The following is a 22,599-nucleotide window of genomic DNA, read 5'->3' as shown; positions in this document are numbered from 1 at the left end:
AAACAAAGATAAAAGACACGAGATAAAAGCACTGTTACGCCTTGTTCTTCCAAGGTTAATTTTAAAAATAATTGTATGCTGTCCAAATGTTGGCAAGATAAGACAAACTCATTAAAATGCAATACAGCATCCAAATATGAAACAGGCTAAGGGAGTGAAGCAATGTTGGAAGTAGCATTCATTCACACATGGATGAGCTTGACTGGCCTTATGCCCCACCAACGATAATTAGACCAGGCTGTGTTGACAAGCAACTTCTTAAAATATCCTAATTACATTTCACATGTTCTGACATATTTAATGTTAAACTAACAGTCGATATGAGGGAGAAAAATGGGTTCTCCGTTTTAAAGGGATTACAGGATAAAAGCTTTGACACCTGGCTTTGCAGGCAGCAGTCCCAGCACCCCACACACTGCTCTGAACCAAACCGACAGGCCACTCAGAGACGCATAAATGGCAATTACCACTTCGATTGCAAATGAACTTGCAAATTAGTGTGCAAATCACAAATTATAAACTCAAGAATGTTGTTGAGACAGCTTTTGCCTTTTTTAATATTGAAGTCATGTAAATTCGCATATTACAATTCATGATTCATGTCCATTTTTAGCATAGCAAATTTGTGATGTTTTATGTATATTAGAGTTGTAAACATTGTCCCTGTGGTAGCACTCCAGTCAATGCTTTTTTTTTTTCTCCTCCACATTGTAAATCTTTACATTTTCATCCACTAAAACACGCCTGTTGACATGTTCTTCCCTGGGACGGTAAAAACAACGCTAAGAAACAAGCCGGCGCCTTTACTTCATCTTCTTGCTTTTGGGCTTTTTGCTCTTCCCCACTGTTTTTGATGCTTCCTCCTAAGGGAGAAGAGGAGAGAACGCGATAAGATCCAAGAGGATGAGAGCAAGCGCCAGCAAGTGGCACCATGCAGGGCAACTACAAAGGAAGCATAAATACAATAGTCTTTCCGCAGCGCAAAGACAGAACAGCAACACAAATTCATACATAGGAACAAATGACACTGATATTTATCTAACAGCAAAGAGAAAGGATGATATGGGGAAATCCTATTAACGGTCAGAAATGGGTATAACCTTATAGATGGCCATTAATAAAAGCCCAGATTTGTTGCACGTGTCGAACTGGGCACAATTGACCTCAGCTTCGTCTTCCTCCTCATCTCAGTTCTACCTGTGTTAGGGTCTGAAAGGGCTTCTACAACCCGCACAATTTCACAATGAAGTACATTTCACTGATAATCACAGATTGAGCTGAGCAGGGAGCACTTGACGCAAATAAAGACTCGACTGACAGCTGCAAATGTCGTCTCTTCACTCATCTGACTTGGGTCCACTAAGCACAGGGGCAAGTGGCATTCAGTGTGCCCTGCCCTCGGCCCAAAGGAGGACATCTGATTATAGTCTAGCAGCACCATAGCCAGGTGAGCTCATGAATATACTGTGCTTAATTTTGCCACAAATTTATTTAAGAGGGCAAAGATGGCAATTAGTGGCAGCACGAAGCCAAATTCTGCCCCCGAGTTGGCTTTTTAAATGACTCCCTTAGAGACTAAATGGCTTCCCAACGATTGCCCAGTTTCATTAAAAAAAAATTAAAAAAGGAAAAGTTGTTCACATTCTGTAGGTCATTAGCAGAATTGCTGGACTTGCACTGAAGGGTAGTAATTACTCAGTGGTATTTCACAATATTTTACAAAACGCTTGCTGTATTCTTCTTATAAGTAAATCAAAACATGTATTTTTAGATAATTATTATTATTATTATTAATTAGTCATAGTAGTAGTGGTAGTATTAGTTACTGAACCTCTCACATTTAAAACAATTGGTAATTATGCAGCTGTTTGATTTTCAGAGTATCAAAAGAAAAAAAAAAATCAAAACAAGCTAAGAGGTGAAAATACTTAATTATGGCAACACTTAAATCGGATAAGGTCAGACCAGGCCAGCAGTTTAGTAACGTCTCATGGAGTTATCACAACATAGGCTTCACATAATGGAAGATGCATTACATTTGAAAAGTTTTTTCATAAATGTACAAACCAACAGACCAAAGAAATTGGCCAAAACCTGATGGATTCACTATGGTCCAGCTCGAGATAAACCTAACATCCCTGGGTTACCTTAACTGAGTCAGATCTTTTTTCACCATCTCTTTACATTCATCAGGAGGGAGAAGTCTAAACCTTTCCCCAGACCAGCAGTAACAGAGGTACGATGGATATCATCCACAAGAAAAACAAACAAACAAACAAACAAATAAGGTCACGAAAATGTTTTTCAATTTATAATGTTCATGGAACATTACCAGAAACTCTGCATTATTATTCTTAAGAAACAACCCCCCACCCCCCCATTGGCATTTGAGCTAACCCACTCATATTTATTGTCCACTAAATGTACATTGGCAGTGAGTATGGGATCGTGATCATTTGTAAGATATGGAGCTTTCATCTCAAATTACTTGTGGCAGTTTAGATATTAAATCTGAAACAAGCCACTAGGTAGGGAGGGAAGCCTGGAGAAGTTACGTTTAATGGAAGCTCCCCGCCAACTGCCTGTCACTAATAAACATTATGCATGTCGGTGCATTTTCATCTCATGCTGCAGTAAAGCGCAGGTTACCGTCGCTGCTCAGTTTGAGAGTGCTATGCAAATTTTAGACAGTCATATACAACCACCTGACAACAATTTTTTATACTCTGCTGTGGCGTTCAACGCGTCTCCTCCTGAAATTCTGCACCAAAGTGCTTTTTTGTGCTTTGCACCATTGCTGTGAATGTAGGAAACAGAAATTTGTAGCCAACGTGCCATGAGTTGATCATATTCTTAAGATGACGATTTTAAGTGTGTACCCTAAATTGTGTGAAATACAGAACATTGCAAATGTCTAAATGACATTGCTTTGGGTGTGGGTCTTGGTGTGTGTATATATGTGTGTGTGTGTGTGTGTGTGTACGCATGTCTCTGTGTATGTGTTCCCATGTACACAGGTCTGCATGTGTAACAGAAAGATCCACAGCACAGACACCTAAGGTACAAAGCTCAGAGAACCCAGTAAAATCCAGAACACTCATGCTGCCCTTGTAACCATGACAATCCTGCAGCATTTGCACAGAAATGAAAGGAAAAAAAAAACAAACAAACGAATTCCTGGCAGATGTCAGCCTCTGTTGCACAAGCCTCCACAGTCCCCTCCAAACCTGAACTTCATGATGTGTATAACCTTGTCACTGTGGGTTTAGCTCCGGTGGTGCACACTTAAAAGGTGAGCTATTCTAGAAATATTCTCACAGCGATTACAGGGAGTCTTGTTTTTATGGCGACAAAGCAAAAACAGGGTGAATAAGACTGAGCAGAGAAAATGGGCCACACAAAAGGAATTCTGAGGGCACTCCCTTCAGCAAGAGTCTCGTGGATATTCTCGTGTTCGGTGAGCAGAGAAGGGCAGCGTGGTGGTTGGGCATCTACACCGAGCTTCTGCTCAGAGCTTTGCATGTTAACACCTGCAGAAACGTAACTGGCATAGCTAGAGCGTCAGGGCGAGCAAGATTAAGGGAGCGCAACGGTGCTGATCTCACCGCGTTGTCCATGTAGCCCTCCTGGACGAGGATGGTCCTGGCACAATTGTTGATGTGTTTGAAGCGGTCAGGGCCGAGCAGAATGCCCCCATACCAGCGTGACACCACCACGAGCACATCCCTGACATCCAGAATCTAGAACACACACAAATAAACCAGACACATACAGCAGCCTTAACTCTAGATCTTTCATACAGCCATTGTTTGCACTTGGGTCGGTCAATCTATAGTCATACCAAAAGTTCTGAATCAAGCATTACGCGTTTGCACTGAACTAGCGACGTACGTACACTTTAGTTCAACTGAATGACAAGACAGGTTTGCTTGGGACAGCATTGTGCGTCTCAGTGCATCACACTTCATATCCGCACAGCAATCAGCAAAACCCAGGCAACTTATCACTCCGCCATCAACAATTTCAATATTTTACAGGTTTTCTGAGACTGCACGCAAGGTGACAAATCCTATCTGGGGAATCAGCCTTAAAAGGAAAAAGACCCTGCAGAAAAAAATAAAGAAAAGGCAAAATGTTTCTTTGTTAAAAATGCTATATGTCAACTGCTTGTCAATCACAAAGCACCACAGGGGTGTCATTGGCACACTGCCTGGGGGGGAGGGGTCTGAGACATCTGTGTAGTCTAATAATAGATGACTCATTTACTGTCTATTCGCGGCATCACATCCAGCTCCATAAATGGACGGCGTGCGATTACCAAATTGAGTGGGTGCGAGAGGAAGTTCAGGCCAGGAAACAGTTTACAATGTTGATGTAGTTAAACAGCTTACATATAGAAAAATCGTTTGCTCACTTTACAGGAAGCTCTTACAAAATGGGAATCGTCACACGAAGCTTATCAATTTGCCGCAACAACAGAAACCCAGCGTCCACAGATTTCAGTGTGAGGCACCGCTATGGAGTCTAAATGGCGGCATGAGATGTTCACCGAGTGTTCCACTACTAACGGCCTCATTTTCATATCTTCATTCATCATTTAAAAGGGCAGGATTGGTGCGCACCGAGCACTGGGGGGAGGAGGGGGGGGGGACATACAAAGAAAACCCCCAAAAAACAACCATTCCACGCCCGGGTCAGGTTTTAGCTGTTGAGATATCACAGTCTGCCAAGAGTGAAAGTGAAATTGGGTTTTGATTAAAATGCTACATCGATTTCACACGCTCCCTTGCAGAGCTGGGGTGAGTACACAGAGAGTCAGAAAGATAAGACAGGAGTTTATGGATGAATGATGTGCTCGTGTCTGGGAGTACGGCGCGTAAGGCAACAGCGCCCGAGATAATCGCCTGCTGTCCCCAAGACATTGGAGAGGTTTAACGCACTGTAGCCTGCGAATAGAACCATAAGCTGGGCTAGTGGCGTTTCTATTTCAGTATAGCCCCTTGCAGGAGAAGGTTCAATTTAGCAGGTTCGATATTTCAACCTGCCAGAAAATGACTGAATGGTACATTCCGTAATTGGACCAACAGCGGTGGGTCCTACTCACCTCTGCTCCCTTGATAACAAATGTGAATCAAAGAGGCACAGATATACACACACACACACAACACTAATGGACCACACAGCCTCACTGAGAATCAGCAACAGTCTCGGGGTCTAATGCCATCTGAGCTGAAGTGAATCTGATAAAGTCTGGATTTTTAAGTAGTAGTACCTCCTGGACATGTGGCAATCAGTGATGATTAATTAGAGGAAATTGTGGTTTTGGCACCACTAGATTATATTTGAACACAGCCTGTTCTTGGAGATCTACTGCCCTGCAGTTTGTGGTAGGAGTGCTATCGGCCTAAACATTTTAGAAGGAACCCTAATTTAATACACTTCGCATCGATATTCTGATCCTGAACACTTTGATTAGCTGGAGGGGGTGTCTGGAATTAACTTTCCAGTAGGTCTCCAGGAACACGGTTGGGCTCCTACAATCCAATCAATCCCACATGCACACTGGAGATGGTAAATGATAATCTTGTTGTCCTAAACATTCACATGCAATCAGTTTGTCATTTGCCACAAGTGACGCACCACGTAAAAATAAAGAAAACACAATAAAACAACAACAAAAAACCCCCCAGCTCTTATTTACTCCAAATGAGTAGTAGCCAGTAACAACTCAGATGTAATATCAGCTACTCTGTCTGTTTCTCTCTTTTGCTCACACACACACACACACACACACACACACACACACACACACACACACACACACACACACACACACACACACACACACACACACACACACACACACACACACACACACACCTGCAGGAGGTGCAGCAGCCTTCCTCCAGCAGCGGTCTCTCCATCATCTTCACAGTCCTGCAAGAATGTGTTTTTGTCTTCACAGTATATCCTATTGGAAACGGGGTGAGCAAAGGAAAACAGAGCAGCCTGTGAACCTGTGTAGTCGGACAGTTCTCTCTCCCCCCCATATGCATACAATAATAGCTAGTTTCTTAGAAGTTTCAATGCCCAGACAATAACGGTCAGTACTGTAAACCACAATGTTCCAGTATATTAAAGTCATATCCTCTTTACCACATCTGTAGAAAATCATTTCAGGGGGCTTTTTTGTACATCAATGGGGAAAAGAAAAACAAACAAACAAAAAAACTAATTTTGAAATGATTTGCTACAGATGCGGCAGAAGGAGATTACATCGCAAAATGCTGGAGTATTCCTTTAATGGAAGTCTAAGGGCAGCCCGGTGGCTTGGTGGCTAGCATGTTTTTGTCTCAGTGCTAGGGTCTTAGGTTTGAGCCCCTATCTGGGTGGAGTTTCTGCATTCTCCCTGTCTGTGTGGGTTTCCTCACAGTCCAAAATATGGAGGTTAAGTTGACTGAATATTCTAAATTGTCCTGCATCAATGTGACCAGCGTGTAATTATGTGATGTCCAGTGATGGTTGATGCTCTGTCCTGGTCTTGTGGTTTCTGCTTATCTGTCTATAAAGCATCCTTGATTTTGAGAAAGGAGCTATATAAATGTAACTAGATACTAAGGAGAGTTGTGGATAAAGAAATCCAGAACTACAATTGCCCATAGGTTTCCAATAAAAGTATATTTCCAGTAGCCAGGCAAGTACAGGGAAACACTGCTGATATGGTGGTCTATGGTAATCTAGAGATATGGTTAAAAATCACAATATTCCTTCATGTTTCAGGCATCTGCCAGGAAAATGTTCAGACCAAATGAATGTTTCTCTCTATTATTACTAAATATAACAGGAAAACAGGAGTTCCAGATATTCCAGAGGTTCTCACGAGCTGCAGAGGCTGTGTTTGCAGAAGCAAGTGTGCAGAGGACAGTGGTGTGAAGCTGTTCAGTGCTGCATAATGGGAGCATTACAAACTGACTGTCAGTATCACTTGTGGGTTAACCCCTCCAGATAATGGCTGCCTCGTGTCCACAGAATTTCCATAGCTTTATACACTCAAACTCCCAAGAACTACTTACACATGCACACGCGCGCGCGCACACACACACGCATTACATTTCGTCCATGCAATAAATACCTGTATGCATATATGTTGTGAGTGGCACTTGCAATTTTCTTGTTTTCATATAGTTTGTCCAACACCCTCTGAACCTGCAACAAAAAACAGCAGAAAACATGTCTGATATATTACAAGTCAGAGACATTTCTCCAACGTGTTCATTTTATTCAAGTAAACAAACAAAAACAAACAAAACCCCCCCCCCCCCCCCCCCCAAACTTAAAATGCCTATTCACATCTTGTCCAACTGTAGGGAAATGAAACACCTTTTTGTCCACACACACACACACACACACACACACACACAAATGTGTGAGTGCGTGGACACACATTTTGACTTTTAATATTGTGATGGAATGAAAGAATGTGTGCATGCATGCATGTACCCGCACACGCACTTGTGAGTGTTAATAGCCTGTGGCCTAGCTAAATAATGAAGTCTGTATTTACGCAATGTAATGAACCTAATGAAAGACACTGGTCCAAAAATAAAGATAGGGTTGCAAATGAAATTACTGCAGTGCCCACACCAATTTCCTCTCCCATCACAGCATGTCCAAATGTAATGAGAAGAACAAATCAGGGTATAGGTATTGCTTTGTAGGACACAAATATTGGAATAGCTTAATATCACACTGTACTCTTGCATAAAGTCCCCACTGATATGAATGTGGTGTATCAGAACACTAAAGGCTCGTGGAATTCAGTCACTAGGGTAGAGACATCTGAAGGTCTACCCTTGCAAAGTTTGTAATAACTTTACAAAGTTCATGAATACTGAGCATCTCAGCCCTCATCAAGTCAAATGCATTTAAACTCAAATTCAAATTCAGCATGGAAGCGTTAGGTGACTCCTTGAAAAACAAGCGTGCACATTTATGAATTCAAACTTTACTGACATAAATTACTCTAGAGGGAAGAGCACCAATGACTTGGCAGATGAATGTCCTTGAAGCAGACATCTGTTGCACACGAACTGCAGCCTCACACAGAAAGAAGCCGAATCTTACCAGCGAGATCAAAGGCTTAAATCAGTCCTGTTCAGTCATTTGGGTTTAGGCGTGATATCTGGGTTCGGCAGCTGTGACGGCTGTAAAAGTTTCATTTTAGAATGATTGAGGACGTGCTTTGTGTATGAGCACGAGCAGTATGCATTAAAGACAGTTATAGCCATATGACAGTTAGAGACATCCTGCGTCTCAAACACTGTGGGAAAATGGCTTGGTTCATCATTACTGTGTGGCACTCGCTAGTCCATTATTACGGCGCTGTACTTATTTGGATGTGTCCACCGTGACAGACTATTCTGCAGCAGGTATAATGCACATTAGAAAGAGGATTTAGTTCTATTCAAGATTATTTCCACTCACTTGACATTTGTCAGAATTTTCAGTAACTTCTGTTAAGCCAGCAACACAGACATCGCACAGGACCAAAGCTCAATCCCCCAACACCAAGCCTAGGCAATATTAATGCACACTGGTGTTGGCTAATGATGAACTTGCTTTCCTAGTAAAATCCTTAATTGTTTGAATAAATCTTTAAATGTTGCCTTCCTTGGCCAAATCCAAATCCTCTTAGTTGCAGCGGAAACGGAAAAACAAGCCTGGAGGCATGCCACCACGCTGCTCGGCTGTTCACTGAGCTCCGTGCGCTGGTGGAAAATCATCTTACCATATCCTCCATCACTGTGGCTGGCTACGTCCGGCAAGCCGGATCGTTTCGCCTTTTTAACAGATTCCCCGTTGATTCCCTCTTAATTTCCTTTTCATTCTTATACATGAAGTTAACATGAATCACCATTTATTAAGACGAAAGGGCAAAACAAGAGGATGTATGTAAAGTAATTACTGTATAATTATGCACACCTCTTTCTGTGTGATGTGCCTTCTGAGCAATGGATAACGTTAGCATCAAGACCACTCTAACACTTAAGAGGTAAACTATAACCTTCAGACTGGTCTGCTTTTATTAACGATCAAAACCCAGATTTTTTAGAGAGATTAAACAAAGCATACCAAATTACAGGCTATGAAACCCTCAATCCACACTGCTGGTCTTTTTTTCCTTCTTTTTTTCCTAAGCGGAAATATCCGTCCTCCTTCATGAGCACAAGAGGATTCACTTCTATCCAACAAGACCAGGGTTTCCCTGGAGATAAAACACTTATTAATTTGCCGTATTATGTAATGTTGGATTAATAAAAGCACCAGTCATCAACTAGACTTATTCAAATTCAGCTACTTACTCTTTACTTCATCAAGTACCTCCATAGGGGAAAGAAACTGAACTCCGCAAAGAACGGCTGGTCATTCCACATGTCCTTTTTGTACGGGTCTAGAGTTTCGCTCAGTTCTGTGAACATGACTGTAACCGTGCAATGATACGAATATCAAGGTCATCCTTGAAGACAAAACTGCATACGGCAGCTCGAAAAACAGAACATTCCTCCAGAGTTTAGTAAAGCTACCATCAGCACGCCTTTTAGTGGGCCTTAATGTCCACGTTTAGTTCATACGTAAAAGTCTGTGAACAATGACAGATACAACACTATGCTCTTCCTCTGCAGGAAGGCTACAAGAACAAAAAAAAGGAGTTGTGGTTCTCACAAACATTCTCATACCTAAAATCCTACAGTTCAGACCGTCATGGACTGCTCCTCCCTCCATACACGCATGTATAGGGTTCAGTGTTAATGTCTTGTGTGTCTATTTAAACCTCTGTCTGTGTGTGCTCCCTTTGTTGGTCATTGTCACTATGCATGTGCTTTTGTAGATCTTTGTAACCGTAACGTGGTGTGTGTAGTTCCTGTTCGTGCGTGTGCGTCTTCGTTTAACGTTAGATGTATAGTCATGTTTTCCGCAGGTGCTGTGGGTACGTGCTACCTGTGTCATATATGTTTTGTATTAATAAATGCGTTTCACCGACGAGGAAGTCTGTGCATCCTGCCCCGCGCCCTGCGGCACCTCGGGCCACCAACGTTACACAGATACTCCTGTAAAGACTGTGACACAGTGTGGGAGGTTCCTTCTCACAACTCCAAACTAGGGCTGCAGGATATGGACAAAACACTATATTATACTGCTACGCTTGCATTGTCTTGTGACATACCTCCAAATGATTGGAACAAGTGATTTACATTTGATGGTTCACGTGAAAGCCACCAAAACCCCCAGAGCAGGATGCTTACCGCACACAATAAAACCTTTTGTGATTTGTTCGTTCGCACTTTCACACATAGTGGCCTTCGCTGTTGCAAAGGCCAGTGCTGTGATGATGATTAACAAACAACAAGTTGGGAAGTCCGAGTGGAAACCCAGGCGAACCCCACCCCCCGTGTGACATGCGGTCCGGCTGGCTGCTAGAATCCTCTGGACTTCTGTTGCAGCAGGCGTGTGTAGGGATTGGGGGGCCGTGTCGACAGAAGGCAGTCAGAGCAGTGCCCGTCTGCGCAGTGAGAAAAGACAGAAACAAAGCTTTGACCGGAGACAACACCACAACGCTCGTTAGCAGCTTTTGGATCCCAGTGGTCATCTCTCTTAGTCTTGGCCATGAAACCAGAGCTTCATTCCAAGCCAAGGAAACAAAGCAATTGCCTCCAGAGCTGGACGGTATCCAGAAAGTGGTATGTGGCCATACAAAAATGGAAAAACAATTCACCATTAGGATTACAAAAGAAAATTCTGTATTTTATTTAAACCCAGAAAGAGCTCATTACATGCACTGGGCTGACAGCATGGCTAACCATGCTGCACTGTTGTAAGAGTTTAAAGACCATTGCTAGGATTCAGTTTAGAACACAACACGACGGGTATGAAATATGAATGTGTCTGAAGTGTCTGATCAGGACTTTACTAAGAGAATTATTTATTTTAAAAAAAATGACACTCTTGTTTTAACATTCTTTTGGTGCAGTGCAATACCCCTCTGAAATGAGTGAGTTTTTCTATATAAAGATAAAACCCAAAGGAAGTGCTTGAAGTGACTGCCACAGGCAAGTCATCAGATAGCCCACTTGGTGGGGTTTTCCGCAGTTTTAAGGACTTGTTGATTCAGAGATCCCAGACAAACGCCAAACTGATCAATCTGAGAGGCACTTTGGCTGGGCTAAATTACTTATACGGAGGAGAGTAATGTTCTTTCCCTCCCTCTTTGCTGTCAACGAGCGAGTGAGCCATCAAACCAGTGGCCGAGAGGGAATTATTGATAGATCACTTGTGTGGAGGATGAAAAAAGCCTAAATGAAGGATGCTCAGCAGCAAAGCAGCCCCAATCAGCCGGGCAGGTGCGAATGAGTCATCTGCGGTGGACCTAGCTGGGCGGAAAAAGCAGGAACAGCTGTGAAACTCTGGCAAGCTCCCCCTTCTTGCTGTGGCGGTGGAGTGTGCTCAGGGCTTTGAAAGTCAGGCATTCCGAAAGTGACGAGCTGAAACGGCTCAAAACAGTTCGAAAATTATGAACGCGCACTTGAGACTGAATAGAGAGGCATTTCAAAACAGGTGTCTACAGGGGAAATAAAGGAGAAGCCCTTCTGGCGGTGAGGACCAAATGTGCCTCGCTGGTGGCTGGTTTTCCACACAATATGAAGCCTCAACATTCAGGTCTGGCATTCCTAATTCAAGGACCATATGTAACCCACTGGTTCTCTAACCCAGCTCAGGGGACACTACGAGTTGTACGCCTGTGTGTTTCTTAGCCCTGGCCCAACTGGCACATTGGGTAACTATTAACTCCTTCATGAGTGTGTAGGAGCAAGAAAAACATAAAACTGTGGAGTACTTTGGACACCAAAAACAACTGACAATCACAGCAGGTAAAACTAGCGAAGTTACCAATGTTCTGCGGTTCTGGCTTAGTTTTTTGTTTCTTCTTCATTCCTCACCTGCAATATTTTTGATATGATAGTCAGTGAGTAAATCCTGAGATGCGATATTAGACAAGCCTTTCGGTTTGCCATTGGGTGAACAGAAAATGTGGCATACCTGCTTAGGCGTCACTACAGGTGCTAAATGAGGCTGGAAGGTGCTGCGTCTGTCTGTGACCGGCTCACCGTGTTTAATCGGCGGAAGCTGCTCATCTGAGTGTGGCAAAGACACACAACATTTCCACTCAGGATCCACCCAACAAGCCGAGGACCAACAAGGTAGGCGAGAACATTCCACCGCGCTCAAACCAACACTGCCAAGGAAGGGAATCACGCAGCCGTTTTCTGTAGCTACATCAGTTTTTTAACGTGTGAATTTTAATCAGATCGCAAGCTGATGAGATCACAAGGACAGGACTCGGTTTTACATGCCTGCTGACGAGCTAGAGAAGATGTGCGTCTGCCCCATGTCCAGCTTTAGAACGTTGTAGTTGGAAATGTCGCCTTCATCCCAGGTGTCATCCTCTTCCTCAGATGTGATTGCTCTGACCGTCTCTGGTCCTTCTGCTGACAAACACCAATGCCCCCTCAAATGAACATGAGCTATACATAACGACAAAGACTGCGAGCGACAATAAAAATATTATCATCACTATTTAACTCATTGCAATAAAATGGTCTTTTACACACACAGTTTCATGACTGTTTCAAGGGTCTTGTTAAACCACAAACCTGGCACCCTTAAAAATGGCATAAATATTTACTCTAAAGAGAAAGGGAAGAACAGGAAGCAGAATCTTCTGCTATCAACTGACTAACGCTAATCGGTTACATTTTATACCCCACTTGAATGCAAACTTGCCTTCTGCCCTTCCAAAAAAATATGACAAGGAAAATTAATCGTCTGTTTATACCATTTAAAGTATGGCAGGGGCCCAAGGGTCAAAGTTTTGCATATGGACAAAGAACATGATTAAAATCTGAGATCACACAAAACATCACTACATGAGTACAAGTGAGGCAAGATGATGTATGAAAGAAAAAAAAAATGGACCACTTATGTCATATTCACATTAATATTATAACTCTAGAGCACACTAATTTCAGGCGTTAATCATGGGTTTTCAAACTCGAGCTTTAGAAACCCTCCTAAACTCACCCGCTCACTCGCTCCTGCCAGCCCCTTATCTGAATATTCATGACCTTACTAAATCTTCTTTTGATCTCCTGGAGAAGGCTGCATGGAATGGCCTGCTGTTATCAGCATCTCATTAGTATAATGACTGTAAAAACAGCCCTGATGTTTGCCCTATGGAAAATAAGGTGCCACTTTTAATGACACCTTACCATGCTTATTGGGGTAGAGAGCATCAAGCATACCTCTATAAAAATCTCTTACCCTTGTAAAATATTTAGCTCCAACATACAGCTGGTAATATTAAATATCCGTGACCAGAGAGCCACAGAGAGCAAGTGAATGCGTGTCTGTTTAATGGAGAAAAGGATAGTTTAGAGAGGACAAAACACATTCTTCGGGCAACAGCAGCTGATGCAATCATACAACCCCCCCCCCACTCTGCATGCCCAGTGAGCAGGGAGATTGTGAATGTTACATCTGTGTGGGAAAAGAAAAAAAACCAAAAAAAAACAGGATGCATAAAGCGATCAATTTTCCAATACTCTAATCACCCCGTGAATCGCAGCTCCAGTGAGCTCTCGTGCGTGAGACCTTGCACATGATCTTTCATGAGCAGTCGCACGGAATCCATTTTTTGCTACTGCCTGTTGATATGCCATCGGCGCAAGCAAGCAGGAAGGTCTGCTCTCTTGCTGCCTGCCTTGAAATGAGTCTTCTGATTGGGAGCAGGGGCGGCTGAAGGGTGGAGCTTAACGGGCCGGAGGACGAGGGCTGAGAAAGCTGCCGCCAGTGGCCAGCGGCGTCAGACGCTTAGGGGAAAAACAAGGACAAGCTGGCTTAATGTCACTGCGCTTCATTAAAAGATTTTCGGTACATGACTGGGTGTCGGGGAGAAGTGGGAGTAAGGGTTCATTTGTGCTTGGAAGCGCTTCTGCTGAAAACGTCTCCAGTTGCGGTCCTGGCAGTGTTAGTAAAGACAGCCATCAGGAGACCCACAACGATATCTGGATTTAGTATAATTTCACATGAGAATTGAGGACAGCAAGTTTATATACACTCACTGCAAACTTGATCAGAACTTCATAATACAACAACCAAAAAACTGTTACAAAACGTTAATGGTCATGTGTTAAGTTCATGGCGTGCTAGCTTTCTTCACATTCCACACATGAACCCTAGAGTAGTGAAACAGCCTTATGCACCACAGATGTGGAACACATTACGATATTTGTCAGGTACCTTCCATTACTGTTAAAAACATTTCTTTATTTCAGCATTTTAGTAGTTCTTAATTATTTTCATCAATATTGCACTGGTGCATTTTTTTTTTTTTACATTACTTTCCTTTGTTTTACATTTTAAATTCTTTAAAAAAAACCCCACTAATTTCTGACACTGCTCTTATTTGCTGCTTGATAGATTTTCTTGTTTTTACTATTTTTTATATAATTTTATTTTTTGACTTCCTGTTTTATCTTTTCTTTGTTCTTACATTACACTGTAAAGCACTTCTGAGCTACAGTTTAAACATATTAAAACGTGTTAAGTCATTATGATTAAGATCACTATGATTATTACTACTAGAAAATAAATTGGGCAGACCAGCTACAGCTCTTCTGTTGCCATGGATAATTTGGGCAAACCATAAGTTTCTGACCACAGGAATGCTGTTGGCCTTATATTTTTGGAGGTAGAAACCACACCCAGAACAGTTACACATGTAAAAACGTGGTAAAACTGCCCAACACTACACTCATACCAATAATATCACCAATAATAACTAGTCAGCAGTTGTCCTGTGATCAGAAACTCACCAGTGATTAATGGGGTGGCTGATAATATATAAATAGCAAAAGCTGGGAGACAGTATGCAAGGGAGATGCTGCTAGTAAAAGAGGTGGTGCGTGTATATAGGAAGTAAACAAAGGCAGTAAACAAAGCCTCGTCAAGCCCCGAGTCCATTCACTCATTCGAAGAATACGATGCAACACGCATGCCCCAAACTCCACTGCGCAAATGCTGTCCAAAGCCAGGGTTGAGCCCGTGCCCCTCTGCTTGCATTTGTCTGGGTTTGTTTGGGTCACAGTCCTCTCACATCTTTGTTTCTTCTTCTTTTCAATGAAACACCGAAAAGCTTATAGGTGCCCGCAAAAAACAACAAGCGCAGATTGCCACCAGCTAGACAGAAGCAATTCTTCTCGCACTTCTCTCCATCTCACATTTCTCTGTCACACTGACAGCCCACATCTCCTTCCCATGAATATATAATTTTATTCCTAATTTTGTTGTGGTCACACTGTTTCTCCTATAAGAGAAGTGTGATCGAAAGGACATTGTGTCTTTCCTAAAAGAAAGACACGTCGACTATGAAACTTCGTTTTCGCACCGACAATGTCGTCAACCAATCCCTGGTGCTCATTTGCGCCGAAAGGTCCACTCAAACAAGCAAACCGCAAGGTCTTTCCATGTTCCACCGTAGCTGGGATGACAACTCAGGCCTGCTGTGGAGTTGGCAACCTACTTTTGTAAGTGTGAAATTTAAACATGACATTTGTCTGGCCTTTTTAAACCACGCTTTTCCTTCATTCACCTCAAAAGCCTCTGCAGCTCTGTTTAAACTTTTTTTTTCTTCTGCAAAATCTGAAAACAGATTGCCTGCAAATTACTGCCAAAAAATGGCAAATTACTGCCATTCCTTCTATTGCAACTAATAACAATAAGGACTGCTCCTCCAAATCCGGACTGAACCCTCGCAGCCGGCTGAAGGACTGTAATAACAGTGTTAAAACCAACACAAGCAGCATGCTGAGAATGAAGGAAGAAAAAAAAATGTAGGCAAGACAATGATGAAACAGCAGTCAAGAGCGATGAGACGACAGACTGTCGTGTGATGTTGGAAAGGCTCGGTTATTACAGATGAGGTGCAATGTTTCTCATTTCACTGCGAATAAATCAAAGTCATTCAATTTAGATCGTCTCCGGAGCGTAGTGCAGGAGGGACATGGCTGTCATCTTGCCGAAGCAACAACGTTAACTGTCTGCGAAACTGAACTTGGCTGTAGACCGAACCATGGGGGGGGAGGGATTTGTGGGGGGAATTAAATCACGCTCCAGTGCAAAAGTGAAATTCTGTCAGGGCATTAGGACGGACCAAAGGGGGTACGGCATGGTAAACATGCCGATGAGGCTGATTTTAAACTGCCTGGCTCGTGGAGCCTTTTCCAGCAGCACTGAACGCAATTAATGGGGCCCATCAAGGCGTCTCCCGGATCCTGATTACATCTCGCCCGAGCTCTGCGAGAATGTTTTATCGACGAGCTGGAGCAGGAGCGGCACTACAGCACCACCAACCTTCTGCTCTGCACCTTGCTCTCTTTTCATTACGTCCAAACCAACTTTATCAAGACTGCAAGATCAAAGCCTCAAAACCAATATCCTGCATACAATCATTTTAGAGAACATTAGGTTCAAAGGAACGACAGAATTTAAGAGAAATAACGAGAACAAACAGATTGGTGAAGAGAAATCACACCAGTGGAGATTCCCACCATTTTAACTGTACTGGATACAGCGTAGACTTATGACTGCACTGTGACTAATGTTCCTGGAATAATGGGGTAAACTTACAGAACTGACTTTATTAGTGCAGGATTTTTTTGTTTTTGTTTCTTCTATCCTCCTTGCAGCCACTGTGCAAAGGAGGGAGAAAGAGGTTTCTTGTGTATGTAAAGCTAATAAAATGAGCCAATTAAATATTCATTATATTAGAAAGGTTTAAGTCTTGAAGCAGAGGTTTCACTCTATTGGGTGACAGTGTGAGTGGTTTCCTCAAAAATCACATGCAAAACATTTTGGGCACATACGCTAAAATAGTCATTCATAATTGTCATAACAAATTAAAATTGTGATGTCACTTAAATGCTTTTGATAGAGAGACTGATTTTAAAGCACCATAAAAAAATGGTTTTGACTGAAAGTTTGGAAGAAAAAAACCCCAAACATTCATTGCCATTCATCCTGCTGCCAACTTTAAATTTAGTCAAACAAATTAAAGTTTAGGTGATAAAGGAAATCTTGGCACAATAAATGTATACAAAGTATGAAATGGGAAATTTCTAAAGTGAAGTAATGTTCACTGCTGCATTAACAATAAATCTTGGCTTAACAGCTGATAAGAAACTGCACAGTTTACATATTATTTGGCCAAGAACAACAAAAAAAGAAAAAAAGTAACAAATGAGAGCTGCAAAAGAAATAATATAAAACCAAAACCAAATAATAAGAAAAAGAATATACCCAATATATAAGCAAAGGCAATACGAGATAAGAGATTCTTTTACACATATTACTTTTTAAGTACTGTATATTCAACTTTTATTGCCCTTGGATAGTTTGAATCATTCAGATGGTAAGCAATGTGTATGGGAAAGCAAAGCAGTTCCCTTTCAGAGGCTCAGAGCACATTTACAGTCAGGCTCACACATCACTATGGTCCAATAGTCTGTACCCTTTACTCGGAGGGGAACCTGAAGGTCTCTATTCATTATAAATCTTACTGCAAAACAAGTACGAATGTGTTATGGCAATACACTGAAGCGCAATAAGAGCTCATCGGTTTAATTCGCTGTCATGGGAATTGGGCAACAAACCCTAAGCACCCCCAGCTACGCAATGTTGTGTCACAAACAGTGGTCTCGTGGTGGTAATGACAACGGTTCCTAGCAGATCACGCACACTGCAACCCGTGAGGTTGCACCCAGCCGGTGTCCATCATTATTTTGACAAAAGCAGGGTATAATCTCTCTGACCAAAAGAGAAAGTGAATCAAGGAAGCAATGTACAGACAAACCCTAGAAGGACACAAATTACAGTTTTCTGTTGAGGAGTCTCCATCTCTCAATCTTTGCATCTGGCCATTCGGAAAGGTGTTTAAACGTTACTGTCATTGTCGCATATGTTTCTTAGAACACGCATTTCATTTATCAAACATTCTAAGAAAAATCATAGGACCAAAGCTTATTTAATAATGTGTGGTTCTAGGCTTGCTACCATGCCAACCATCTTATGTCACATACCAGCAACTGATGCAAAAATGTACAGAACATTAATGTACTTAACAGAAGACGTTAAAAAAAAAAAAAGTTTAAAAGATGTTTCTTGTCCCCCTTACAAATATTACACATAAAATCTAGATATTTCTTATGAACAGTGTATATAACCAGGGACAGGCTTGACCTGTGAAAGCAGACGCACACCATCTCTGTTCTGCTCCCTATTCTGGTGTCTATTCATTAGTGTCAGTGACACCTATGGGAAGAGTAAACTATTGAGTAGGCATACAGATGACAGCAGTGATTTCTAGGGACTGCAACCCTTAGGCAACATCAGAGAAATTGAGCTGCTCTCAGTGGCCCCCGTGCAAATGGATTTTGGCAATCAGTGGTCCCCAGTGTAGCAAAAATCCAAGCTTTCTGTGAGCCATGTTGTTTAGCACCCCCACTCAAAAAAAACAAAAACCAAAAAAAAAAAACCCCCCCCAAAAAAACAAACAAAAAAAACCCCCACAAGGAGACTGTGCAAACACAACCTGCTGTCGTTGTTGTAGGATGTGATTTGTTTAGCACCCAACGGAGACGGCGCATGTTCCCAGATTATACATGTATTTATCCTCTTAAAGATGATGAGCGATCAGCCAATAATTTGGTCTGTGCCAATAATTTAGCTTCAAAGTTAAGTTAAACAACCCAAACATTTTAAAACAATGTAAAAGAATGGACATAACAACCAACAACAATCTGATCAATTCTAATGCATGGATGCACTCTTTTCGAAGACATATAATAGGGAGACCTTAACGTGAACCGATAGATTAGAGACATTCACATCTCAGTCCTCGAGGCTCCGGTCCTACAGATTTCCCACCCTCTCTTTACCTAGGAGTCAGATGTGATGCCAGAGTGGTCAACCAGTTACAATGACATGTATTCAACTACAAAGGACTGCCCAATTACAAAAGTCAGGATTGGAGTTGGATTCGAGGTCCAGATTTGAACACTTCTTTGCTAGATCATATCTCACACCAATCAACACTTTGACAGCTAATGTAATATGCAGCACAAGATGCTAGAAAGCTTGAGGCAAGTCAGAAGTAGAAAGTTGCTAACCAGCTGTCTGGCAGAAGAAGGTAATGAAAAACAAGGAACAAAGAAGGCCAGGTGTCCGAGTCCATTAGACATCTTAAGGAGGTGCAACAAACATAGCTGAACAAAGGCTTCATTTATCAAGTCCAGTTTGCAAGTAATATACTACAGGTGACATATGCGATAAGCAAAGGACTGAAACAGATTTTATAATAAAACACTGACACCTAGTGAATAATACGAAGGAGCCGAGGCCATAAACTGACTCTGTAATCTGGTAAAACTCTGCTCGTGCTCACTAACTGATGTCAGCGACTTTCTTTGATACCAGAGACTGATGGAAAACGACCAGTCACATCACACTCAACTAGTCCCCTTTGCAAACTTTTATCGCTTAAGATTTATGAGCTTTAAAACGTCAGACCAAAACACTGCACATGTTCAACCGTTTTTAGTTCACAATTTTTTCTCTCTCTCTAGCTCTATCTAGTTCTTACTAAAGACATCAGCAGAAGAGATGTGCTCTCAAAGTGCTCACCATCCACTAGGCTCAAGGAGCTGCCCTACATTTTTCTCACGAAGTAGCTAACCAACTCCGACAGCTAACTGTGATGGGCTGTGGAACATTCTGATAAATGAGCTGTTCCTCTAAGCATGATCACCCATGGCAGGAAAATCCGGTGACTCAGTGCACTCAATTTCCTCTGAACAGGCACCTGAGCAGATTTCAGGGTGATTTACTGCGTTAAAATACAAATCCGCATATCTTCAGTGGGCGTAATGGAAGACATTAATATTACTATTACCTTTGTTTCCCCCTCAACATTTGGCTCACCGGGAAAAAAGCTTTGCTGATATACTGGCAACCGAGACAATCTGAAGAGAAGGGAGGGCTTTTCACGGCTTTGGCCAACTAGACCAACCAATACATGTCTGGGTGTGCAACTGTGATTTGCAAATAAAAAGATAAATAATATTGCATGTTGTGATGAAACCTGTGACACGTTATGACTAAGCCTTTACCTGCATTTCCACTTTGTGATGTTTCTATTAGAAATTCCCGGATTTTCTCCACCCAGAGGTAAAGGATGCTTTCTCCAGCATTCTCCCTGTCATGGTACAACACACACAAGTCAGAAAACAAAAGATTTCTATTTTATAAACACACCAAGTTATCTTACTGTTTAATGAACTTATGACTGTATTACTTCTACAGTGACATCCCTTATCGCAATTTATAGACTTGTACTCATCACTAATCTGCATTTATCACAATACTTGTTTTTTTAAAACAGATTTATAAAGAATAAGCATTGTTATTCTGTTCAGTAAGTAACAGTAATGTGATTAGCAAAGCAACTAAACTACATGAAAGTAAGATAAAGTGGTGTGGGAGTTACAGGCTTACAGGTAGAGTTCCTCTAGGCTGTTGGACAGTTTGATTCTGTCTGGACCTCTTAGCCATGCTGCACTGAAAAAGGACAAAACGAAAATGTTGATGTGTTGCTACACACCATGCTTGAGCTGTTTTGTGCAACCAGTTGTCGTTTATCGTCATCTTTTCAACAGTCACGGTAAACGACAAAGTAACAAGACTGACGGCGTAAACATACGAGCGCGATGACATGAAAAGACAAACACCTGTGGCATGAACAGCAGGAGGGAACCTGATGAGAGAAGCATTACTCATTCCACTAAGAGATGTGCTAAATTGCATTCTGTAGCCGTCTCAGAATAAAGCTTCATTTACCGCTGCCAATGGGGAATAGAATATACACCCTTCTCTTTGGCTGTCACATGGAATCATTGCAAAGACACTATACTTACTTTATTTGGTATATTGGAGGAGCTGAGCTTGGGTAGTCCTCGGGGAGTATGATCTTCCAAAAAATATAACAAATAAATAAAACACACACACACAAATATATATATATATATGGAGGAAAATTTTGCATCTGATTATGGTCTGATACAAAATCAAATGAAATACGTCATTTATTTACCTGTAAACAAATAGACCACTGTGGCGCGTATAGGTCATCTGATATTTTTATACAGAATATTCTCGCTGCCTCGTCAATCACACACCACTCGTCACCATATATGGAGGAAAGCGCTTCGATCTCTTCAACCTATAAGGGAGTCAACAAGCTGAAGTAACGACAGTGACAAATTTTAAAACACTCTCAGCCTGCCAATATAATTTGAGCTTTCAACACAGTCCACCTGACACTGCAGATCGCTCGCATTTTCCACTGCTGTGTCCATTTATTTTCAGAACATTGCAATCGATAAATTCACCACCTTCGCTCGCTGCTATTACAAACTTAGCAATATTGTGCAATATTTTCGTGGCGCTGTGACCTGAGGAAGCGAATTATACAGGTAAACCTTCCGCGACTGCTGTCATTTTGGCTGGAGCACCCGTTTTGACTTTAGGCACAGAGGGTCTCACGCTTTACTTTTTGTGCGACCGGCCATTTTCGCTTTCTTTTGAAGAAACAAATAAACTCATTCACGAAAGCATTTCCGGGGTCATACGTGAGCGTTGTCACATGGTTATTTAAATGAACCGAAAATATATATTCTTGTTTGTTAGAATTGTTATTTAGCCCAGTTGCAAAATAAACAAGTATGCAGTCACTTCGAGATTTACAAGACGTGCATCAACACTGAAAATATTCACTATAATGAATAGGGTAAACTTTTAAAGTTTGTAGCGATACACACAAATATCCGATTTTTTTGCATTTTTGCAAATGGTCACATTGCTAGCATAAAACAGCAGAGATAACTGAATGAACTAAGTCCTGTGGGCAAAGCCTCTCCTTAAGGCCCATTAACCCCTTTCAAAATCTTAAAACAATCAAATAAGCACAAACACGTTATAATGCAACATTCTCCTTTTTGTTCTTTACAGTTCAACTTGATCGGTTCCTTTGTCTCTCCCCTTCAAACTGCATTTCCCAATAACACGTTCCCAACATTAGATTCAGATTCAGACGGGGACCAGAACGTTAGGAAAGAAATGCTGTGATTGTTCCTCCAGTTGCGCGTCGTTGGGATTGGCATAGGGCCGCTATCCGGTACCTAGGAACCAAGGTAGTACACACAGTCAACCACATCCCAACCAGTAAGGCCCACACAACCAGCGACAGCTGTCCCCACTGGTACCAATCACGTGATATAATAAGGGACATAATTCAGTGGGAAGGAGAAAGGCAGGTCATTAGTAAAATGAAGGCAAAGCCAAAAGAAAAATTTAACAACAACAACAAAAATTGTGCTCAGAACTAAAGTAGGAAGAGAGGGACTACACATGCGGGAACATGCATAGATGCAG

The 22,599-nt window shown here is 41.9% G+C and overlaps 1 protein-coding gene across 2 annotated transcripts; it reads right to left on the bottom strand.

Annotated features, from left to right (window-relative positions):
- Positions 1–528: 528 nt before the first annotated feature.
- impact (impact RWD domain protein) lies at positions 529–21,757 on the bottom strand. Of its 2 annotated transcripts, none has more exons than XM_035523318.1 (11): positions 21,483–21,757; positions 21,260–21,388; positions 21,084–21,136; positions 20,665–20,727; positions 20,280–20,365; positions 12,411–12,545; positions 12,097–12,191; positions 7,133–7,206; positions 5,881–5,971; positions 3,606–3,740; positions 529–863 (listed from the first exon to the last, which is right to left on the bottom strand). In XM_035523318.1, the coding sequence occupies exons 1-11, from the start codon at positions 21,522–21,524 to the stop codon at positions 804–806; spliced, it is 963 nt and encodes a 320-aa protein (XP_035379211.1). In that variant the 5' UTR covers positions 21,525–21,757; the 3' UTR covers positions 529–803. The 2 variants fall into 2 exon arrangements, with proteins under 2 accessions (XP_035379211.1, XP_035379212.1); XM_035523319.1 differs by having other exon boundaries at positions 12,411–12,542.
- Positions 21,758–22,599: the final 842 nt, after the last annotated feature.

This window comes from Electrophorus electricus, chromosome 26 (genome assembly GCF_013358815.1).
Source record: "Electrophorus electricus isolate fEleEle1 chromosome 26, fEleEle1.pri, whole genome shotgun sequence".
Classification (NCBI taxonomy): Eukaryota; Metazoa; Chordata; class Actinopteri; order Gymnotiformes; family Gymnotidae; genus Electrophorus; species Electrophorus electricus.
Note: the sequence above shows the minus strand (reverse complement) of the source record. Positions and strands in the feature narration are given on the sequence as shown.

Coding starts and splice junctions, on each gene's coding strand:
- impact (XM_035523318.1), bottom strand. CDS start 21,524: ATGGACACAGCAGTGGAAAATGCGAGCGATCTGCAGTGTCAG. Junction 20,728..21,083: donor CCTCCAATATACCAAATAAA/GTAAGTATAGTG, acceptor GTCCTTTTTCAG/TGCAGCATGGCTAAGAGGTC. Junction 864..3,605: donor AGGGCTACATGGACAACGCG/GTGAGATCAGCA, acceptor CTTCTCCCTTAG/GAGGAAGCATCAAAAACAGT.